General features: G+C 41.5%; 1 protein-coding gene across 1 annotated transcript in view; it reads right to left on the bottom strand.

The window, feature by feature from the left end:
- Positions 1 to 23,310, bottom strand: part of THEMIS (thymocyte selection associated) — a 79,209-nt gene that overhangs the window by 41,650 nt on the left and 14,249 nt on the right. The window contains exons 2-4 of the mRNA XM_010574712.1: positions 21,998 to 22,156; positions 12,972 to 13,430; positions 8,888 to 9,930 (exon numbers count right to left, since the gene is read on the bottom strand). Coding sequence (XP_010573014.1) covers positions 8,888 to 9,930; positions 12,972 to 13,430; positions 21,998 to 22,156 — 1,661 coding nt within the window. The remainder of the gene's footprint in view (positions 1 to 8,887; positions 9,931 to 12,971; positions 13,431 to 21,997; positions 22,157 to 23,310) is intronic.

The raw sequence follows: 23,310 nt of genomic DNA, 5'->3' as shown, positions 1-23,310 counted from the left end.
ATTTGATGAGTCTTTCCACAGTACTCTCTGTTTCCTGATAATCACTCAATTCCTCATTGCAGGGACTCTCTGGAAAATGTGAGTTGTACCTACAGGTCCTTTGGGATTTGACCCTGCTGTCACACTGACAGCAACTTTCTCATTTCATTTCACAGGGCGATATATTTCAAAGCATAATCCCAACCTTCTGGGATGCTTCCAGTTCTGGGATGCCCAGCTCTGATAGTACTGCAAAAGCTTGAATTTCATGAAGGAAGGCGTAATGCAAATGGGAAATGTCAGTGCTTTCTTTTATATTGACCACATACAACACTTTAGTGACTGTGATGAGCATCATTCTTTTCTTTTTTTTTTCTTTTTTAACGGAGGCTACATCAACTCTAGTTGATTAAACCATGCCTGTAAACATCCCTAAGCTCAGTTTCAACCTGTGCCAGCTAGCGCTTTCCCAAACCGGACTGGAGCATGATCTGGGAGTTAGAGCATCCCAAGGGCCACTCCCAGTACGCAGTTTGCAAGCAGCCCCACAAATTTGAAGACTGAAAGAGTTCCTAGCAGAGACATCAGCCACCTCATGCCAGTTGGCCTTCAGAGCCCAGAAAAGTCTCTGAAGGTGTTTAAGCAGGGATGGAATCAGAGAGCCTGGCAGCTGCCTGGAGTTCCAGCAGCTGGCTCTGCAGGAGCTGCCCAGCAGGTCGCTGCCACTGCTGCAGGCGGACATTGCAGGAGTACAGGGACTGTGTTTCCTGCTGGAAATTCATTGTGGTGTAGATTATCTCGGCTCAGTTTAAACTGGAAAACTCTTTGGTGACTTCCGAACAGACCAAAATACAGGCCATAATAGGTAGCACTTCAATAACCAGCTATCCACAAACTTAATTTTCCAACATTCTTGCCATGAGGAGAAGGGCAAACGATAGAGTGCAGCCTGGAAAAGAGGTTCACAGGAAGTCAGGCTGCTTGGAACCCCAGCTGAAAAAAAAAACCATTTCAGATTCCCCCACTCCAATTATATTTTTGGAGGGTTATTCTGCTGCAGTGTTTCCTAGAATTTTAGATTTATTTTTCTACTTTTTTCTCCTACTTTATAATCATAAATAATTATGTGATTTGTTATGTTACATGTTTTGTTTTGTTATGCACTTTCTGTAAGAGAGAAAAAAATGTGCCAGGCAATTCTCCCCTTACTGACATCAATGGCTTTTGGCTCAAATGCTCCATGCAGGATTTTCCTCCTTCTTATCAAGGGTTCCATATTTTCATGTGGTCCAATTTTTTATTTCTTCTGGGCATCCTTTTTATTTTGATATTTCTTTTCTCTTTGTTCTCCAAGTAATTCATTTTTAGCTCTAAATTAAGCAATTTGCTTTTAACCAGTTGGCATTTTCATCAGTCAGCATATCCAAATGTTCATCTGTACCTTCCTTAATTTCATGTACTATATCAGCATTTCCTGTAGCAGTAATGGCTTTCTGCAATGAGACTTACACCTCAGATTGCCCTGCTAGTTTTTCAGGCAATTATCTATTGCCTGTCCTTCTGGCAGGCACATTGCTATCTTCCCCACTGTATTTTCATTTTGAGAGTAACATCAATCCACAGTAAGTGCCTGCTACAGACTTGATGCTTCTCTGTGGAAATTTTAAGCTTTTAGTATTGTTTAAAAGAGAAAGAGGTCTTAATGCCAACTCTCCATACTGAGAATATCAGGAAAACTCCAGTCATTTATTAGCTGGGGCTTTAGCATTCCCTGCTCTTCTAACTCCTTCCTGTTGGTACATACAGAGTCCACAGGGTACCTGGCGGTCCTGGTCCCCCATCATCCAGATGAGAGTGCTTCTCCAGCCAGCATTTCTTGGTTTCTTTTGCAGAAAAACCTGGGACATGAGGTGGGATGGCACACATGCAGGCTTCAGCTCAGCATGGTATCAGGATGCATATAGCATTCCCAGAAAATGGTCATGGCCCCCAGATATGGACATAGCCATAAGGATCTCTGCAACAGAGCAGCAATATAAAGTAAGTCCTTCAGCTCGGACTGTCCAATCTACAAAAGAATTAAATGGTTTGACACTTGTCAGCACCTACAGCCTGCTCCAGTTTTGCTCCTAAGAACCTAGCTGAAGACCAATGCTCTGCTGAGGTTTGGAAGAGGTGCTGCTGGGGAAAGAGATGAAAACCCATCTGTGACTTGGGATGTCCCTGCAGCTCCTACCCGATAATGCCTGTGGCCTTGGGTTCAACTCACTGCATGAGAGAAGAGCAAGTGGGTGAGATGTGTTGGGAAGAAGACAAACCTGTCTGAAATCAGTAGAGAGGACTGGGGAACCATGGTCCTATAAGTTGCGGGGGCTGAAGGGCACATGACAAGTGCAGTGCTTGGGTGCCTAAGGTGCCTGGGTCTGGGTGAAATCAGGCACATGTGGCACAAGGATGGGTGTTAGGAGGGAACAGACCCTGTGGCACAGCGTGGATGTAGTGCTTGGAGGATTGAGAAGCTGCAGCGCAAGGAGTTGGGCATTTGGGGCCTGACTCACTGGGTGGGGATGGGATTTTGAGACACTTCAAGAACTTGGCCATAACGACAACATGGGGTGTCGTTAATATGTAGGGCCTGTGCTTCCAGCCTTCCCATGCTATTTATTAGGGACTTACAAAGCTATGGGAAAGCAACAGGGAGCAACAGTACATGAGATGTGGGGATGGAGGGGGAGAGAGGGGGTGAAAGGTTAGAATCCAGGAAGAGGGAAGCCTCCTCTTCAGTGGGGACAGAGAAAAAAAGAGAGGAAGAGGAAGAACAGCTGCAGCCTCAGCAGCTACAATGCTGCACCAGTCAGAGAGAAACCCTCTTTCTTATATTTGCATATGCATATTTTGGCATCTCCTAATGAACCACACTTTCCTCCCTCATTTCCAGTGCCAAAAGATTATGAATTCCTGAAGTCTGTTCTTACCTATTCCTTCCTGGTTGTCCTGCATGCATTTTTTAATATGTATTTATTTAGGAAGGTTAGTTTCTTGCTACACAGCAGAAATATTTGTGTTAAATCTACTCTATAAAGGCTCTAAAAACGTGAAAAATGCTCTGGAAGCAGAAAAGAAATAGTTAGGAGGAAGGAAAGGAGGCACTGCAAGAAAACTCATTTGCTGCAGCTTATGTCTTATCAATTTAATTCCAGATAAGTCTTCATTTTGCTGTGAAGACAGATGCGATAAATATGTTAATGGCAGATTTTGATAGTTCAGTTTGTAGAACTGCAAAGCCAGATGGAAGTGATAATTTTTCTTTCATTTTAATTTTGAAATAAAAAGCAAGAAAGCAAGAAAGTTCCTGATATCGTAACACTGTAATGACTTTTTGAAGGATAATGGACCTTAGCACAGAATGACGATTAACTATCATGCCCTGATACTTACTATTTTATTAAATTCCAGTTTCCCTGGCTGGAATTCTCTCAGCTTTCTTGCCAGAGCCAAGCAGATTACTGCCTGTGACTGACTTTTCCAGTTCCACATTCGTAAAGATATTGAGCAGCAATCCTAACTTGAAGCTGGTGAGTATTTTACGGATACTACTGTTGCCCAGGCTAGATACATGCCTAAGCCAACCACTGAAAATAGCCTTGGATGTAGCTAACCTCTCTTACTGTTTATCAGGAGCCAAATACTGTCTTTCTAAATTTCCTTTAGCAGTGCATTTAGTGACCTTGGGGTATTACGAGCATCAGGACTAAACTGTGGCCTTCCATGCCTTGATTACAGTTCCCCGAGTATTAACATGCACCTAGCAATATTTGGCGTGGGCTCTTCTGTGATTGTTTCCATTTAAAACAAAGCCATTGAGGGACATATATTAACACCTTCTTAAATCTGTAGGATATTTACTGCCAGAACTGTGTTGGCGATTTCTTTCAATCTGTTAATCACATAGTACTGGGTCAGTCTCTCAGCTGAACAGGTAATTCTGATAGGCAAAAAGAAAGCTAGAAAACTTTTGCTGCTTGAATCCCCTTGAAGGGGAGGAAACTGTAGGTAGGAGGTAAAAAGCCTGAGGAAATTTTAGGAAACAATTTTTGAGCCTTTTCTGTTCAGGGTCCCACTCAAAATACTACTCTGGAATTACTAAGTGAAAACTTGGTTTGTTATATTCACCATGGTATTTCTACCTGTGAAAAGAACAAGCACATCTGGCTTGTTCTTTTTAAATTAATTTTAATTTCAAGAAGATGAGGTCCTGACTGGTTCCTCTCATGGGAACTTCTCTCCAGGAACAACTTGGCAAGAGAGTGAGGTGCTCAATTCTCAAATCAGTAGCAGTAACTGCAGGGTTTTATTAGGTCATTCTCATTTTCTAGCTAAGCTCACAAATCAGAAACTGAATGGCATAAACTATTTAATTCAACATGGCAGTTAGAGCTCCCTGAGGACTTTATTCGAACGAATCCAGTGAGGAAAACATGGATTTCTTGTGAATGACTGCTTGTATCCCAAGTTTTACCATTAGACAAAGGGTACAATTGTTGTTTGACTGTCCTCAGCTGGGGGTGCAAAGTCAGTAGGGTTTGTGGGTAGAGGTGATACTAGTTATTAGATAGATATCTGATATTGATATTAGAGAGATATATCTGAAATATAAGATTAATTTCATCATTCAATACATGCTATTTCATTTCATGTGTTTACTTTGCATGTATTTTCTTGGGATTTTTCTTTCTTTATTCAGTTAACAACTAATACAAAATTGCAAACATATGTGGTCTGGATGTTTCTTATCCAAACAAAATGATCAGATGAGAGGGAAAGGGAAAGTCTACACTGCGCTGTGGAGAGGAGAGGAGAGGAGAGATCCCCAGGCTCTGGAAGTGAAAGCTGTGTCAGCAGGATCCAAGCCAACTTAATTAGCCCTGTGAAGAGACTGAGCAGAGTGCTTGGTTAATGCAGCTATATTTTGTTTGAGAATTCATCTGTTGTCCCTGGACTTTGCTGAACTGTGCAAACATCCATGTCTCTACAGCATTGCACCTTGCACGCAAGCGGAGCCAGTCCTTGCACTCATCTGAGGTTCCAGTCCATGCTTGCTGCTAATCTCATACAATTCAGTGACTAACATGACCAAAAGTACACAGTGAAACATACAGTCCTGCTCCTGGCCCTAGTGTTCCCTTACCAAGGTCAGAGAACAGCAGGCAGAGACAGCTGGAGCCCCTCTGCCCTCACAGCCTTGCTGTGAGCTAAGAGGCAATCAAAGCAAGCTATAGCTAGAGGTGACCCACCCTTGCAGAGCATCCTCAGGTATTGGCATAAAACAGCCAGATCTTAGTCCTCTGTGGACTCATGCAGCAGCAGCATTTAATCCTGGAGCACCAAGCACAAGCAGAGCTTCCCAACTGGTGGGCAAGGAAGCCATTCACCACCCTCCAGCAAGCAGCCAGAGCTCCCTAAACATCAGGCAGGGAGCTGCCTGCAGGAGCAGCATGGCAATTCATGCAGCACTAAAGCTTATTCCAGGCTGCCACCTTGTCAGGCTTAAGTTCAGCTCATTAGGATGTTCGTCTGTTATTTATGCAAATAAGTCTATGCATAGCCACAAAATATGCAAAGAGGGCCATTTATCAGTTTGGCACAATTTCCAACTTTCTGAACCCTCAGGGATCCCTGATACATGTAGAAGAAAATGCAGTCTCCCCTATTGCTACGGCTGGCAGAGGGGCCAAGGCAAAGCCTATCTGCTACCATCCATGTCCTCTCAGAGGATTCATGGTGCTTGGGATAGAAAAGATAATGCATTCTGTGTGACTTTAAATCTATTACGTTACAGCTCAGGATGTTTAATCTTATGAATAAGGGATCTCTATTTGTTTCACCTTTCCAGGGAAGGAGATTTACAAATCTGCGTAACTCTAAGCATTCTGATTGCGGTTTATTATTTGTTGTTGTGGTTTAAGCCCAGCCGGTAACAAAGCCTCACGCAGCCGCTTGCTCGCTCACTTCCCCCCCCCGCCCCAGCCATGGTGGGATGAGGAGAAAATATAAAGGCAGACTCGTGGTTCGAGATAAGGACAAGGAGGGATCACTCACCACTTGTGGTCACAGGCAAAAGACAGGCTCAACTTGGGGAAGAAACAAAATCAATTTAAGTTACTACCAATCAAATCAAAACAAGGATAATGAGAAGTAAACCCCAAATCTTAAAACGCCTTCCCCCCACCCCTCCCTCCTTCCCGGCTCAACTCCCCTCCCGGTTCTCTCCACCTCCTTCCCCCAGCGGCACAGAGGGATGGGGAATGGAGGTTGGGGTCAGCTCGCCACACCTTGTCTCTGCTGCTCCTGCCTCCTCAGGGGGAGGACTCCTCACTTGTTCCCTGCTCCACCATGGGGTACCTCCCACGGGAGACAGTCCCAACTGCTCCAGTGTGGGCTTTCCCATGGAGTCACGGCCATCTTGGGGGGCCTCCGCTCCACCGTGGACCTCCACGGGCTGCAGGGACACAGCCTGCCGTCTGACCGCGGGCTGCAGGGACATCCACCTCCTCAGGCGCCCCTCCTCCCCCTCCTTCCTCACTGGCCTCGGTATCCGCAGAGGGGTTCCTCTCACATTCCAATCCCCCCACTCACTGCGGGTTCCCCTTCTTAAACCTGTTCTCCCAGAGGTGCTATCCCACTGTTGCCGACTGGGTCGGCCTGGGCCAGAGGCGGGTCCGACTTGGAGCCGGGGGAGCTTCTAGAAGCTTCTCACAGGAGCTGTCCCTGCGGCCCCTCCCCCGCCACCAAAAAAACCCGCGCCACACAAACGCATAACATTTGTTTATAACAGGCATGTGACAAAAAAAAGGTCTTCTGGAACAGTCTGCTTAAACGTGCTTCTTTGCCTGGACAGCTGCAGTCTAAGGTCACTCTCACTCATGAATGTGCAAAGGAACCTCAGCCCATCCCTCTCCTGCCCTTATCACTCTCTTCTCACTTCAGGAAAATATTATCTTCTGCACAAGTCTAGTTTAGACTCAGCATCTACCTGTTGCTCTCCACACTCAGCCATTAGTAACTGCAGGAGGTCTGAGTCCTCCTGACAAGGGGTACGGGTCTACCAGAAACACACCTTAGGGAATTCTTCCCCAGTTCTCTACCCCGGGCCAGTACCAGCCTGATGACTTGTCTGTTAGCTCCAGGGAACAGTTTCTTGTGTATCCTCCCTAGCCTAACAGGATGGCTTATTTAAGCTGCTACAAGGTTTGCTGTACAAACTGGCGGAAAAGAAGTTTCCGTAGTACAAGTAAAGACAGAAGAAAATGATGCAGCTTTTTGCTGTATTACCCTTATCTGAGGAACCCACCTTACCCATGGACTTCTCCTATGGGCTGTTGTAACCATCTCCCAGGACCTATGTGGAGCTGTGGATATGCATGTGGTCTTGGAATTGGCACTGAGGGGAGGAACGCTTCCAGCAGGTAAGGAGAGGTACCCACAAAGGCTCCCCTTCCAGGGTGGCTACAACTGGATCTTAATTTGATAGCAACACAAAAAATTAACTTTCCCCGAACACCCCAGAATACAATTCCATGAGTTACGTTGCATCTAAAGTGCAGCACAATCACAATGCAGAGACCTGAAAGTATTTCCAATGTTTTTTCCTTCTTCCCCTGTATGGAATTTGTATTTGCACATGAAGGCAACTGCAACATTAGTAAAGTACCTCCTGGACAGTCTCTCTCATTAAAGTCCATCAAGGTGGCCTGCCTTTGATTCTTTCAATATATGCAAGAAAATGGTGGTGGGTTGACCCCAGCCGGCAGCTAAGCACCCACCCAAGTGCTCGCTCACTCCCCCCTGAATCAGGATGGTGTTCTCATCAGGAGAGAGAATAGCAAGAGCAAAAGCAAGAAAACTCATGAGTTGAGATAAAGACAGTTTAATAGATGAAGGAAAGAGGGAAAAAACCCCAGTGATGCAAAGGCAGTCACTCACCACTTCCCACAAGCAGACTGACAGGCAGCCAGTCTCTGAGCTATGGCTACCTTCCCAGACCAACCACCCCCTCAGTTTTTATTGCTGAGTGTGGCATTATATGTTACAGAATATCCCTTTGGTCAGTTGGGGTCAGCTGTCCCAGCTGTTTCCCCTCCCAACCTCTTGCCCACCCCCAGCCTACTTGCTGGGGGTGGGGGGTGGGGCAGCCTGGGGAAAAAAGAAGGCCTTAACACTGTGGGTGCACTGCTGTGCAATAGCCAAAACACTGTTGTGTTATCAACTCTCTTTTAGTCACAGATCCAAAACACAATGTCTTACAGGCTGCTGTGAAGAAAATTAACTCCATCTCAGCCAGACCCAACACAAAAATTAATGAACAGATGCATTGCCTTAGGTTAACCAGGAAGAAAATTGTCCTAGAAGGGGCACTTCTTTCTTAACATCAAGTGTTATTCTAAAATGGCTGGCCTTTTTCTTCCAAATCTATCTGCCACTTGGGTAAGTGCAAAAACATGCAGTCAAAAATATCTATACAACCTGACTTTCTGTGAATTTAATTCTGCCATTTCCAGCTGAGCAAAATTATCTTTACATCATGAAAACATATGCTTCCCCTTAATAAATATTTAAATACAGCCACTTCAAATCTTTTGCATCGGTGCAGTAAAGGATTATCCATGCAAAATTATACAGCCAAGCTTTCTGCTGTGAGTCAGCGTGGTTCCGTTGTTTTTCATGGATCAATTAACACACACTGGAGATTTTAGCCATTGCTGTCTATAATGGCTAATTTGCCTATTACAGGGAACTGAGCGCTATCTGTGTACGTGCCATAAGGATACACCAGAGAAATGGAGACTGTAAACCAACAGAACATGACCTATGATTGTAAGAGACTCAAAGACAAGGTGTGATAGCTTACCTTTGGAGCCTGTAGCACATCAGACACATCTTGCTTAGGTACTGCAAAAACAGGTTTTGGTGCAAGTGTTGGCTTTTTGGGAGGCCTTGGTGGTGGATGAAGGGTTTGGTTTTCATATCTCCGCACCATATAGTATTGCTCTTCGCTGATCTCTTCCACTGTTGTCTTAGTCACAGGTGGTACAACTGTCTGGCCATCTTTGCTGAGCAAATGGACTGACATGTTTAGGCGATACACAGGAATCTCCCAGCTCTCCATTGGACTGCTGGCACTACTGATCAGCAAATAGGAGTCTGTGATTTCTTCTTCAAACTGCAGACCAGGCACAGCAGCCAAGACATCTTCCTCAATGGAAAGGTCCCTCACGGACACTTTGACATTAAAAGGCAGATGGAATTCTTTGCAAATCTCAGAAAGCTGGTACTGTTTCTTGTCATGAATCACTTCCACAAAGCCACCTTCCATATACATAGGGAGGAGCACTTTCTTATATGTATCACTTAGTATTTGTTCACAAGCTAAAACGTCTATGACTTTCTTTCTTCCCTCGTACAGAACTTCACTAGTCTGGCATTGCTGAACTAGAAATTGATCTCCAACTGAAACAGAAAAAAGCTCTTTATGAGGGGAATCAAAGGCTTTAGTTGCTACAACATGAAGTTGTTCTTTTTCACTTCTTGCTATCTCTAAGTCATAGGCAGTTGGAAACTCCCGAGGTCGTCTCTTGAACTTTCCTTTGTAGCTCATAGGGATTAAAAAATGTCTTTTAGGGGAATCACTTCTGATCTCAGAGGCTAGGACTCGTGTTGCCTGGTACTTTTTGTAGATGATGATCTCTTTTCCTGTATACAATAAGTTATAAGGTTTTTGGCTTCCTGAAGGTCCTTCCATTATCTCAGCAACCATGGGAAATTCCTTGCTTGTTCTCTCAAATACATCTTCCAAAGAGAGTGGCTGAAGGAAAGAGCTAATATCATAACAGTCTGTTATATCCTTGACTTCGACATCTAGATCTGAGAGGATATGAACTATGTCCTTTCGAACTGAAAAGAAAATGAAATATATTGATTTTTGTTTTCAAACTGACATTGGAATAAAATATACATGTCTTGTTGGCCAGATGCTAAAAGTACCTCCTCTGAGGTGTGCACCTCCATATGTTAACACGCACAATTAATAGCACCAGTCAAAGTCTAACTGTTTTAATTTGAGATATATGGCTATCAGATATGCAGGAGACCTCACAAAGGAAGAGAGAAACAAGAAGAGATGAGAATAAGGTGTGCAAGTGAACAAAAGTTTAAGAAAAAGGAAAGGGAATCTAGTTCACTGTCTTTCTCACAGCACCTCCAAGTTTAATGAGCTGTTTGTCTTATCAAACTCTTTTTCTTAAGTACAAGATGTATTTCTATGTTTTAATTCATAGTAACTTATGGTTTCTCCAAAGGCATGGGTGGGGGAACATTTTTAATAAATAAATAAATAGCATTTGAACCCATTAACACATGTTTCTCCCACAGCCTAGGAGAAATAAGATGTTTTGATAGTTATAAGAATAATGCAAACATCTATAATTATTAGAAAATATCACTTTAAAAAAAAGGAAAAACCTTTGTATAACAAAGTCTAAGCTTATCGTTAATGAATGAAATTTTTCTTATAATGTGGAATTCTTGCATCTTTTTCTTCGTCATCTGGTTTTACTCACTATCAGAATGGAGCCATTGCATTTAACAGTCTGACAGGGACCAACAACTCTTTTATCACAACTGAACTTGCAAAATTTTGGATGTAAAACTTCAAGCACAAAGCTGACTATGCAATTAAGGCTTGTGTAAGAATTTGGCTCCAGATCAGTGACACCACAGATCACTGACCAGGGCAGTAAAATTTAACAAGCAAATATTTAATGACTCTCTTCAGTAAGACATATTCTGCATAGACCTGCACACAAGGATAGTATATCCTGGATTCACAGTTCCTTGTAGCAGGACATACCAATATTTTATACATAAAGGTTGGTGTCAGATGTATTTTATATGACAGAGTTTTATGACATTAATTCAGGATCTGTTTATCCCAAGTCTGCTTTTGTCACATTGACACCTTCAGGTGACAAACATCCTAAGCACCACAAGGGAAAGTCAATGAAGGAGGAATGACTAGTGAAAATGGAAGTTTCCTATGAGTGTTTAGGGGAGTTCCACACACATAATTTGTTCATTATTAAGAATGAGAAGTATTGAGGATTCCTGCCCACAGCCTGTGAAAATGTAATCTGCTATCCCTCTTATCAGGAATCTTTTTTATTGAATTGTGGATAGTATTTCTCATACTTTATCTTGTATCTATTTATAGTTCTTCTAAAAATGGTGAAAATCCATTTTTCATGGTCCACAAGAAAGTAAGTAGTTCATCATATACCATGAAGCCTACTTTTCAAGTTTGTATTAAATAGTTATTGAGGACATATTTAATGCTTCTTAAATGTTGAACACACTATGAAACATAAATGGCCATGAAATAAAATCAACAAATACAACTCTCCCTGGAATACCTGATTGGAAGACAAGTGAATACCAAATATTTCTGAATCTTTGGAAAGCTTTTTAGAAACATTAAATTCTTATTGATTGTGCACATATATCTAAGTGGATATAGGAATACACCTAAGTGAATCCAGCTTTAGGAGGTGGGCTAGATTCCTGAATCTAGCTAGAGTTGTAGAAAATGAAGTATTTTATCTTGTGAAGATACACTTTCCAAACTCACACATTAAATTACGTAGCAAGCACATCTGAATGTCTCATGATAAGCACTTAGCAACTATAGTGTATTGTGCTAACAGTCTCTGCCCACTTTTCTTTCTTTCTCTTTTATCCATTTACTTACATCATTCATCAGAGAAAGCTCAATTATGAAAAGATTTTTTGCTTAATAGCCTCATGAATAACATATTTCTGCTAGGATTTCATTTCTATGGAGCTGACTGATTTGCTTCTAGTAAACGCCACAGGCAGCAAAACCTTCCCAAAAGCTAAGCTCCTATCCTGCAAACTTTAACAGGATAGGTGCACCAACAACTAGAATTGCAGCAAGTTTCCATCTACTGCCTGGGCTGTCCTCAAGCAAGGTCAAACATTTTAGCTTAAGCTGTTTTTTTGCTTAGGTAGGTATCTCAGTTCAGAGAGGGTACGCTATGCATGCACACATAGGTCATTACTGCAGCTCGGCTATTCAAGTCACCATAACTCAGGAGAATTTCACTGTGTGCTTATACCCTTGCACACCTTGTAATTTTATTCCTGTGACTAATTTCACTAACACGTTTGAAGTAAGGCACAGATAAAGACATAGGTAAGAACAGAACCCAGCAGTTTCAATGTTTTGGTGGAACAACTAGAACAGTGATAATGTGCCATGGACAAAATATATATATTTTTTTTTTTAATAAAAACTTGTAACACAAATTACAGCTTTTAAGGATATTGGGTTTTCTAATATCTTCCTGTTTCCTCAAACCTAGAGGTTTCAGAAATTGTCCGTGAGTCTTTTCTGTTTACATTCTATTGATATTTGTTTCTGCAATAGAGTAAAATAATATGGTTTTACTTCCTGCAGCATCCTCATTCTGAAAAATAAATGGTAGTTGAATGTGTTACGACATGTAGGTCTATACTTTTTTCTACCTCCTAGCTATAGCCATAAATGATCAAGTGGCTTCTTCATGGCCAAAGTCTGAAACACAAAGAAAGAGAATCTGAGAACCAAACAGAATTCCTAAGCTCCACTTTTTCATTGTGCAATATATTTTCTTTGAAACAATCATTTAATTGTGGTGATCAAAAAAATGGCAACAGAAAGAAAAGCAAGGTAACTACCTGAATTAGCAGCAGATAGAGGAATAAAAAAGGCAATATTATTTTTATCTTTATTCATCTTGAAACTAGCATCAATGGCAAATATGGGTCAGGAATTCTTGACCAAACTGAATCCTTTCTGCCTATTTTAAGCAAATTTTGTGTATATAAGGATACTTTGCTATACCAAGATGAACAGGACATTGGCTTTGATTCCTACTTACATTTCATTACTGCCTGCACTTCATAGACAGGCGTCAGAATCAAGCTGCCATCAAAATTCTCAGGGAGTGGATTAGAGCAGTCCCACATATGTAAAGTATTGGAAAGTTTGACAATCCGGTTTCTGCACTTAGGGATTTTCCATTCTGCAATCTCTTTTAGGGTGTATATCTGGTCATCTTCACACTCATAGAATTTTCCTTCTTGTGAAAAGGGCAACGTAAAGGAATGAGACTGGTTATTTCTGACCACGCCACAGTTCACAGTCATTGTTCCATTGACCTCTTCCACTGAGTTGAAGGTGATCTGCTCACCATGTTTGATAGTGATGTTTGCCAATTTTATATCCTCAGGGCTGTAGAAACACGGATGGCCAAATCTTGTTGGCCCAATAGAGACTTTTCTTGTAATTTCTTCAATGCTGACATATGGAGTTTTATCTGCCACAACCTTATACAGACCTAAGAACAGAAAACCTTTATTATAAAAAAGGGAAATATATGAAGGAAGCCATGCCAAATTTTAGACTGTGAATACAATAAAAATGGTGAGCAAAGCACATCAAACAATTAATAGCTGACAGCTTGTTTGCTAGAAATGTGACTCTATAAAGATAATATCAACTACATGATACAAATCATAGGTAGCTGGAATTAGCCCTTTCTACTCTGCAGGTAATTTCTGACATCCAACATTTTTAAGTCCATGGTAAAAAGAGAAAAAAGTTGTTTTCTTTGCTACAGAAAAAAGAAAAATTATCTTAAATTCTTATCTGTCTTCTCAGGAAACCAACCTTTAAGAAAAAAATGCAGACATGGTATGAGGAAGAGCAACAGTAATGTGATCAGTGAAATGCAGGATAAAGTTTCTGGCTAAACATTGTACTATGTAGTCTTCCACACACAGACTGGGGATTCCTAGACCAACTATGTTTAAAGACACATCACAAATGAAAAAGTAGTGCCAACAGATAAGAATGAGCAAAGGAAGTTGATTTTAGCATAGCTGATAGCCCAGACCACCAGATGGAGTAATCCAAATTTTGGGTGTTGCAGCACTGTGCCCATCACAAGGCAATTAAAGTGCTGAAGTACTGCAAGGCAGAAGCTGCATCTGAGCTTCCCTATCCCCTAGGGACATTATTATTTCATGTTAATCATGCCCCTTGGAGCTGTCTCATTAAGAGTCCACATTGCAAGAAAAATATATGCAATTCTATATTTGCATGACTGTTTTTATAGAGGAAGATGAAGTGGATGGTTTAGAGGACTAAACAGTAGGCTTTAGCTGAACTGTATGATTCAGCTGTCTCCTTCCCCAAACATGGCAGTGTGAATGCTGCCTCGTGGAATTACATTGCAGCTTCCTGGGACTGGCATCGACTAAAGCTCTCCTCCAAGTGAATATAACTGAATGTGGAGGTTACTGCTAGGCCAAGTCTGCAAGCCAGGAGACACACACAAATTAACTGGTAACTACAGCTACAGCAACAAAGCAGCCAAGCTCCCTGGGAGATGCAGTGCTTTGCTCCTTCCTTCCCCCGAAGTCAACTAGCAGGAACCCTATGGCCTCTGCTCCTCCACACTTTTGCCTCCTCTGGACCACAAAAAGGGCATCATATCTTTGTGGTAAAGGAATACTCCCACCTTGGCAGTTACGGAGCATGGGATGGGGACTAAAGGATTGCTGCTTGGCACTACTAAAGGCTCTTTCATGGCAGCTCCACATCTCATGAGTGGTTTCTGCCATGTCTACAAGGTTTAAGTGTCCCATCCACCTGCCCCCAGTTGCCTAGTGTGGGAACTAGGTCCACACTGGCTATGACTCCCCTCCTGTGGGCACCAGAGTGTGAGAAAAGGGTAGGATACCCCAGCAGATACCTGGGTCTCAGCAAGGTGGGATGCTGCCAGAACGCAGTTCCTGTTGGATGTTGGGAAGATGCTCATGCCCTTCTTTAGACCTCCTCTGATAGTGGGATTGTTTAACAAATTAGATCGGAGGATCGCTTCAGTTAAAAATAACCTCCAAATTGCTTATTTTCTCCCACACCTTTTCCCTTACTGAGTTTCACCTACCGACCACGATCAACACAACTGAGTGGCCTGCATGGAGGCAGAGGCTCCTTAAGATTATATTCTTTAAAAAGGATATATCAAACCATTCCCTCCACCACAACAGCATTTTTTTTTTTGCCACAGAATTGGTGTGATTCTTGTTTCACTGTAACAAAACCTGCTATTTTCACTTCGTAGCTTTAGCACCCTTCTTGTTAAAGGAGATGTTATTAAGATTCTGTCTGTTGAGTAGCTTTTAACTGAATTTATCGCCAGATTGGGCATGTTTGGTTCTAGGCATCCCATGCAACCACTAGGATCTGTGGCAACTAACAGCTGTGAGGGCTTGTCAGCAGCCTAAACAGTAATAGCTTTTTTGATTTACTGCAGAGATATTCGCTAGTTGTGCCTATGCAACTGCTTTCTGCAATTCTGTGCCTTCACAGTTGTCTGCATGACAGTTAGCTTTTCCTGTGTGAAATTAGTATCCTTGTGCAAATACATCCTCTACATATATGTCCTCACTGCAGGACTGCGGGAAAGCCTTCAGTCCTTTTTCTGGGCTGCAAGGAAGCCTCATCCATGAATGTAATTGCACAAATACAAAGTTCAACTTCAACACACTTTTATTTCTTGCTGGTATTTTTACTGTTTCTCACAGCCGTTTTTAACACAATTATTAATAAGCAAGTTAGCTACCTCATTCCTAGTCACTACTGGAGCTGTCAGTGTAAATCAAGACAAACTGGTTCACTAGCATTTAGAAAATATCGCAGTGACAAGGCACCTATGACAAACTGAAATTGTGGAAAAGACAGCATCCCCCAAACAGTGTTCCAGTGTCATGCTTTGCAAGCACAAGATGGGCATTGTCTCCTGGCAGTGCTGGGAGAAAGCAGATAGGAATATTCTTCATTAAAAAGTGTATTCAAAGTACATATGATGTATCCCAAAGGCAATAACTATGTTTACCCATCTGTGATTGATACAGGAGCACGTGCATTGCCCCTAGAAAACCTCCAGAATTGCATTACAAAGCCTCCATAAAATATGTTAAAAAAAAACATTCCCAATTGAAAATATTTGACTATGTACAGGTATGAGAAATATTCTTCTCCTCTATGAGTTTGACAGTAGACTCAGGCTCTACTAATTTTGCTGGGACTACATAGCTATTTAGAAGCCAGCTATTTCAGCAACAAACTGATGAGCATCCCAGGTTGGAAAGCAGGTTTCATATGGAAGCATAATTACCAGATCTCACACAAAACTAGACAACTGATTATCCTGTTGGGCTCAAGCAGACTGACTTTGTCAGGGTTGGGAGCAGAAAAATCTTCACCTTCTGTTCTGCTAGTTTTCTTAATTTTGGTAACAGAATGCTTGCATAGACAACTGAAGAGCCATGTGGCCTTGCACACTTAGCTTCTGTATTGATGAGACCCATGAAGTAGAGGCACCTAATAGTGACCTGTTTATGCTTATGAGTATGTAAAGATCCATATGTTTCTCTCCATATAGAAAAGAGGTGAATATATAAAAAGTTATTTTGATATGATGGATGAAAGCCACTGTGGTTCCTAAGTGCCATAATCTGCCATGGTATCTTCTCATAAATGCTCTCCTTGCTACAATATATATTTAAAAAAAAAAACCAAAACAACACAAACCCCAAACACTGTTATGGAACCATTCAGAATCCTATTAAAATAATTATGAATCAAATTACAAACCCAAATGTTTTCCAAACCTAAGACAGCAAGGAAATCTCCGGAGTGGGAGACATATGGTAAGTTGAGATGCCGAAGTTTGGACATTTTGAGTTCAAACAAAAATATTTTTGGACTTTTTCATAATTCATAAAATGACTGACTCAAATTCACTTAGACTTGCCTAAGAGAGCTTGGTAGACTTCTGGGGGGAAAGACAGATGGAAATAGCAAACCTGGAAAAAAGTCCAGCTGGTTTACTGACAGCTGGCATTATTGCTCCTATAGACCTACTTTCTAAATGTAATCTGGTCTACAACCAAAGTGCACTGATGGCCAATAGTTTTGGGGAAAATTACAGGCAGAGACCCCAATAGTTTGGGGGAAAATTACAACTAGAGACAAGAATAACTACACATACATAATAACTACAGGAATGTATAACCTTCATCACACTCCATGAACATTCTGCAGCTAGTAGCATTTCACTAGGTGAAGTGCCTGCCTAGCCTTAATATGATAATTAATAAGCCCCAAATCTATTCAGCCCATCATTTTCAAGAAAAGTTTTAGGCACTGATGTACACATTGGTAGAGAGAGAGGGTTTGGGAATCTGAAAAAATTATTTTCACTGGTATGGGAGAGAAAACATAGCCCAAGGATCACGCATTTAGTCCTGTAGGAAAGCATGTTTTGATAGAGCGATTTTTTTACCACCTTTTTTACAGAACAGTATATGCAGCTCTCTTTTACTGGGTATAGAGTGATAAAGTGTACTTCCCTGTAGCTTTATAGACTTCCCATTTTCAGTCTTAATTAGAGTCCTGAAGGAAAGGAGTATCCTTTTTAGTCTCTCTTTTTCCTCTCATCCCTGCTTCTGTGGAAGTTTTTTTTCTGAGAAAACCAGTAGTTAGGCTCACCTAGTAGAGCAGGAAGTAGCCTTCAAGGAAAAAAAAAAAAATAGCAGAAAGACCTTCTGTCCCAGACTAGCATTTTCTGTTCCCCAAGGTAATGCAGAAGACTGGTAAGAGCTCAGTTCCCAAATTCTCTGGAGCTGACTTGATTGCTATTCCTCTTTCCCTCACCTCCACCACTCACTGTGCTACCTCCTCTGCTCCAGCATCCTCCTCTCCCCAACCTGCCCCAAAGACCATCTCTCCTATCTCTCCATCATCTCCTACCGAGATGAGCCTTCTAATGCCTAACCCCTGTCCTTCCACACATGCTGCGTGGCCACAGACAAGTCTCCTGTCTTGTGGCTCGCAGACGCTGAGAGCTCAAAGGGACAATTGTGCTCAGCTATGTGTCAGTCCACGTAGGAATGAGCAGCAGCAACTGCCAGGGACCTCCGGAGAACAGGTCAGCCCATCAATATTTCTGCAGAAGAAGGAATATAACAGAACACAATGAAATCATTTGTGCGGGCATGCAGTTCAGGTGTTGTGCAAATTACCGGTCTCTGCTAATTTGTTAGTAGTGAAAATTGGAGTTCAAAATGCTGTTAGATGTAGCCATTGAAGTGTCTAGAGTAACAGCAGACTTCATTTTTTACCCAGTGTATGAGCATAGAAAGAATAGCCTGGCCCTCTGAAGCATGAAAAAGAACAAATTAGGATGAGGATAAAATGAAATAAGACAGATAGTGAACTTGTGGTTGCAGCGGTTTCTCTAATGCAAAGGGCAGATTAGGCCTTTATCAAGGATCTGATTTGCCAGAGCAGAAAAAAGGAATTCTGTAGACAGCAAATACATTCAGAAAGACAAAGAGTAAGGTTCGTTTAAAGCCAATGAGCCCAGTTCTTTGCTCAGAGAGACGCTATCCCCAGAGTTAGAAGCGTCACTTATTTATGCCAACATGCACACGGTGAAAGGATACATGAGCCCATCACATGCAAATGATAACTCACAACAGAGGAAACGGAAAATAACATCAAAGCAAAAGATTTCTTCGCATCAACACTGGCAAGAAAGCACTGTACATATAATGTAAACACAGTGCCAGACTCCTAGAGACCTGCAGATATTTTTATTTAGGTAAGTCAATGGCAGTGTGAAAAAACTCATGTCCAATTAGGTTCTGTGCTTTGTTCTGGAGATGGGAGCAAGCCAGCAATGCTCTAATACAATGTTTCATTCAGAGCTTAGCATGTGTATGTAATAAAGTGAAAAGGAAAAAGGTCAAGAAAAAGCAGAGACTGGGACATCTTGACTTTGTAAAGCAGAATCATTCTTCAGCTAAGAACTACATTAGAGAAATGACAAATTTACATCTTACCCCCCAAAATCTTGAATGCATAAGAGTACATATACAGAGAGAAACAAGAGAGAGGTGGTCCCTGTTGGGCTAATAAGAAGTGTCATTATGCCCCTCTTCAGTGCTGCTGTTCAGTAATACCCATCATGTGGAGGATAATAATGATAAATTTCAGCAAAATGAACTCTGAATTTATTTTTCCAGTGAAATAACCCAGTTTTCTAGAACACTGGTTGGGAGACTTCATAAGTATGCATGCAAATTGTAGTGATTAGACCAAATTTGAAAATGTGCTCAATAGGGCAACAGCATCCAAATGCCAAGTTGCAAAATTGATCACTTGAAGGCAAACAAATCCAGAATCACCAGGTTCAAGCATTTGAAATCACAAGTCACTCTGTTCTAAATATCAGGAGAGTCAACATTAATAAATATAGGATTACTTTTATCACTCATTTGAGTTGGATATTTTAGGATTCAAATGTTCAAACCTATCTGCCAATCAAGATTTAGAATATGACTTCCTATATGTATATATACTTTAGAGATAGAAGAAATTTTAATAATAGCAAAGAAGCTTGGGTTTCAAGAAAAATAGTGAATATCTTGAGAGTTCACAGTACAGCAGTACTTCAATATCTCTAGATAGCCACAGATAATTAAAATGTCTTTGATCACTACATTTGGGCCCTGCTAGTGCTTGAAAATGGCATTCCAAAAAAGTCTTTTAATAAGTAGTTGTACAAATTGTTCTGATTCACTGAGTAAGAAAAACATGAAAATAAATTGAGGATCTACTGGGGAAAGGAAAATTATATATAAGACAATTTCAGAGAGAAATCCGTAGTTTGGAGATGGAAAATGAAGGCATGGCAGAAGACATTTTCCTGTGGAATTCAGATGAAACATTACATTCCCATGTACTTTTACAATTTATTTGCTTCAAGAAGTGTGTTTTGTCTCCCTCTGCAGAAAAAGCACATACCAGTTTGGGCACTAGCATAATCTAAACCATTTATATGCATGTGCACACATTCTCACATGCTCAGCAATACGTTAGAAGAACATCAATGAGCTTACTAAGTCAAGCACTCAAACACTGGAAAACGCTTATATTATGTTTCCCTGTGCAGCATCAATTTAACCTCCTGTCCTGGTTTCAGCTGGGATGTAGTTAACTGTCTTCCTAGTAGCTGGTACAGTGCTATGTTTTGAGTTCAGTATGTGAAGAAAGTTGATAACACTGATGTTTTCAGTTGTTGCTCAGTTATGTTTAGACTAGAGTCAAGGATTTTTCAGCTTCTCATGCCCAGCCAGGGCACCTGACCCAAACTGGCCAACAGTGTATTCCATACCATGTGACGTCCCATCTAGTTTAGGAACTGGGAAGTGGAGGGGCAGGGGATTCGCCACTCGGGGACTGGCTGGGTGTCGGTCGGCGGGTGGTGAGCAATTGCCCTGCGCATCATTTGTGCGTTTCAATCCTTTTATTACTACTGTTGTCATTTTATTAGTGTTATCATTATCATTATTAGTTTCTTCTTTTCTGTTCTATTAAATCGTTCTTATCTCAACCCATGAGTTTTACTTCTTTTCCTGATTTTCTCCCCCATCCCACTGGATGGGGGGGGAGTGAGTAAGCTGCTGCGTGGTGCTTAGTTGCTGGCTGGGGTTAAACCACGACACCTCCCATGTGCTTCGAGTACAATATAGTGTTAATTAAATGTTTACATTAATTTTTTTCTCTACAGAACTGTAGTCTCATTCAGTGCATTAGCTAGACTGCTGGCCAAAGTGAGTCCTGGATGTGATCTCAGGCTCTCAAGGGCTGCTGTGTCCTGTGTGTGCTCTGTCCCTATGTTTCCTACCTGTAGGTGTCCGCTTACTTTCTCTCCCAGACATACACAGGCTCCCTCCCACATTCCACTGGTCTCCTTGCGCTGTTTTCCAGCCTGCTTGTCTATCTCTTCTCCCCGAGGGGCTCCCATTACCTCTGCTGCCTGCAAAACTCCTAGCGTAGGAAATGCCCTACATATATATGTCTGTGTGGGTGCAGGCCTCCTCTGATGATGGTAACCACCTCCACTGCCATCTCCAGTCCCTGATCTTTGCACATCAAGCCTTCGTCCTTCTGCCCTGCTCCAAGGTCCAATCTTTTTCTATCAGTTTCCTAACCTAGCTTGCCTCCTCCACTTCCCACACACGGATACTCACAGTCCAGCACTTCTCCCTCTGCACTCCAGTCACTTCCCTAGTTAACACAGCTGGGCCCTAATAGTGGAGGAATTGAGATGAGAGCAGAATTGAAAAATGGATTAATATGACATGTGATGAAGTCTTGGCCAGCTCTCCCTAACAAGGCCACATGAACAGAGGAAGATATGTTTCAAATAACAAGTCAGTACCACATGCCAAAATTCAAGTCCATCTTGCAAAATATGAATATTTTGGGACTTCTCTATAGAACAGTTGAAGTGTTTTTTAAGCAGAAAACCACATCCATTTTCCTCTAATCCTGTTTCCAGGCATGGAGCAGCCACCTTGGCCACTGGAATTAAAATAAATCCTTAAAATAAAAACAAAACCCCCAAAGTATTCAAAATATTTTATATCCAAAATAATAAAACAAAAATATAGTAATAGCAAATAAATTATAGTCTGAGCACACAGCAAGGAAGATTTCAGCTCTGACAAAGTTTGGCAAAGTCATAAGTAACTGAAAAGAAGATTTTTGTAAAAATTCTTACACTGAGTGACCTCAAGCATAGAAAGCATTACTACCAAACATTATAGCATTAATAATGTTTATCCAGGCTTGGAAAAGCACTGTAAGAGTTGAAATTTAAAAATGAATTGATTGTGTCTTGTGCCATCTGATGAAATGTTATCCTTGACAGCTGAGTTGTAACCTCAAAGAAATATCAATCAAGACAGCAAATCAATGAAGTGAACAAAGGTGATTACTCGGGGTTAAAATTCCTCAAAAACATGTATTCATGAAATACTATACCAGGAAAATTTAGTGGTAATTCCACTTTGGCTGAAAACCGGCTGACTTCATTATTCTCACAGATACTTGCTATGAGCTTATTAATTTTGAAGCCAATAACTTTAATGACTTCTCCTGTTGACAGGCAGCATTCATTTCCAAACATTTCATAGATGGAGCCTGAAAAGAAATACAAAAGGAAAGAAAAACATTATTCAGCTTTTTCTCACTCTGTGAGGTGTTTTTACCTCTTTCTTTGAATGAAAGCGAAAATACTTAAAATAAATTACATGAAATAATACTTATCCTGTGATAACTAATCTAATTTTCATTTTCTTCTTTAGTGTCACGAAAGAATCCATCTTGTGACTTCAGTGACCTCTAGATCAGCTCTATGTGTACACTGTTCTTACACACATGTAAAGGAGAATAAGGTCTGAAGAACCTGCATTTCCAGTTATTAGACCAAAACAAAACAAGGTGGAGCATAGGATCACCTGGGTCATCAGGAACTGCCTCCTGAAGTCAGCAGGCAGCGAAACCTTGGCAGGAAAGATGCTTCTGCAGAGCACGGGGCATAGCATATCCCATAGGAAACAACAGACTACAGCAGAAGACAAAAAAACATAAACCCTAGAAGGTGCCCAGGGAGAGGCCAGGAGACATCAAAGTGCAGCCAGCATTTGAACTTTCTGTGGTAACAGAAAACCTGAAGAAAGTGCAAGAAATTGGAAAACTGGCAAATTAACAGCGGTAAACTCTACCCCATGCTGAAACGAGGCTACTGATTCTGACCTGGCAGCAAAAAAATTCCTTTTTTTTCTGTTAGGTTCAGAAGTTTGAGAGCACAAACAAGGCAATCCAACCAAGTGTTTCAGAGCTTTCACAGTAAAACCTGGAACTGCAGCTTGCCCTGCCAGAACTAACCCTCCCTTCTCCATTCCAGCTGTGGTCAATAGCTGCTGTTTCAGAAGTGGGGACAGGGAGAGAAGAATAAAGCAAAACAAAACAAAACAAAAGCCAAGTTATGGAGAAGAAGGAAAATTCTTCCTGGTAGCTGCAGGAGATTAGCAGAAGGTTTGGGGCATGGGATCAATTAGCTATATACAAAGGCAGTGCAGTAAACACATGGTGTTCCATTTGTAGATAGAATTGCATTGAACACAGAACATCAGAAATGTTGACTTTAATGCTAGCTTCCATTCTTCTCATGCTGTGCAGTTCCTTCCAAAAACTTATCAAGCTCTGGCCTGAAGTGATGTGGAAGTACCCTTTCTGGAATCCCATCTCAGAATTTCATTTCCCTCATGGTGAGAAACCTTAGTCTCATTTCC

This window comes from Haliaeetus leucocephalus, unplaced genomic scaffold (assembly GCF_000737465.1).
Source record: "Haliaeetus leucocephalus isolate CR32 unplaced genomic scaffold, Haliaeetus_leucocephalus-4.0 Scaffold450, whole genome shotgun sequence".
Taxonomy (NCBI): Eukaryota; Metazoa; Chordata; class Aves; order Accipitriformes; family Accipitridae; genus Haliaeetus; species Haliaeetus leucocephalus.
This window is presented reverse-complemented; position numbering and strand designations above follow the sequence as displayed.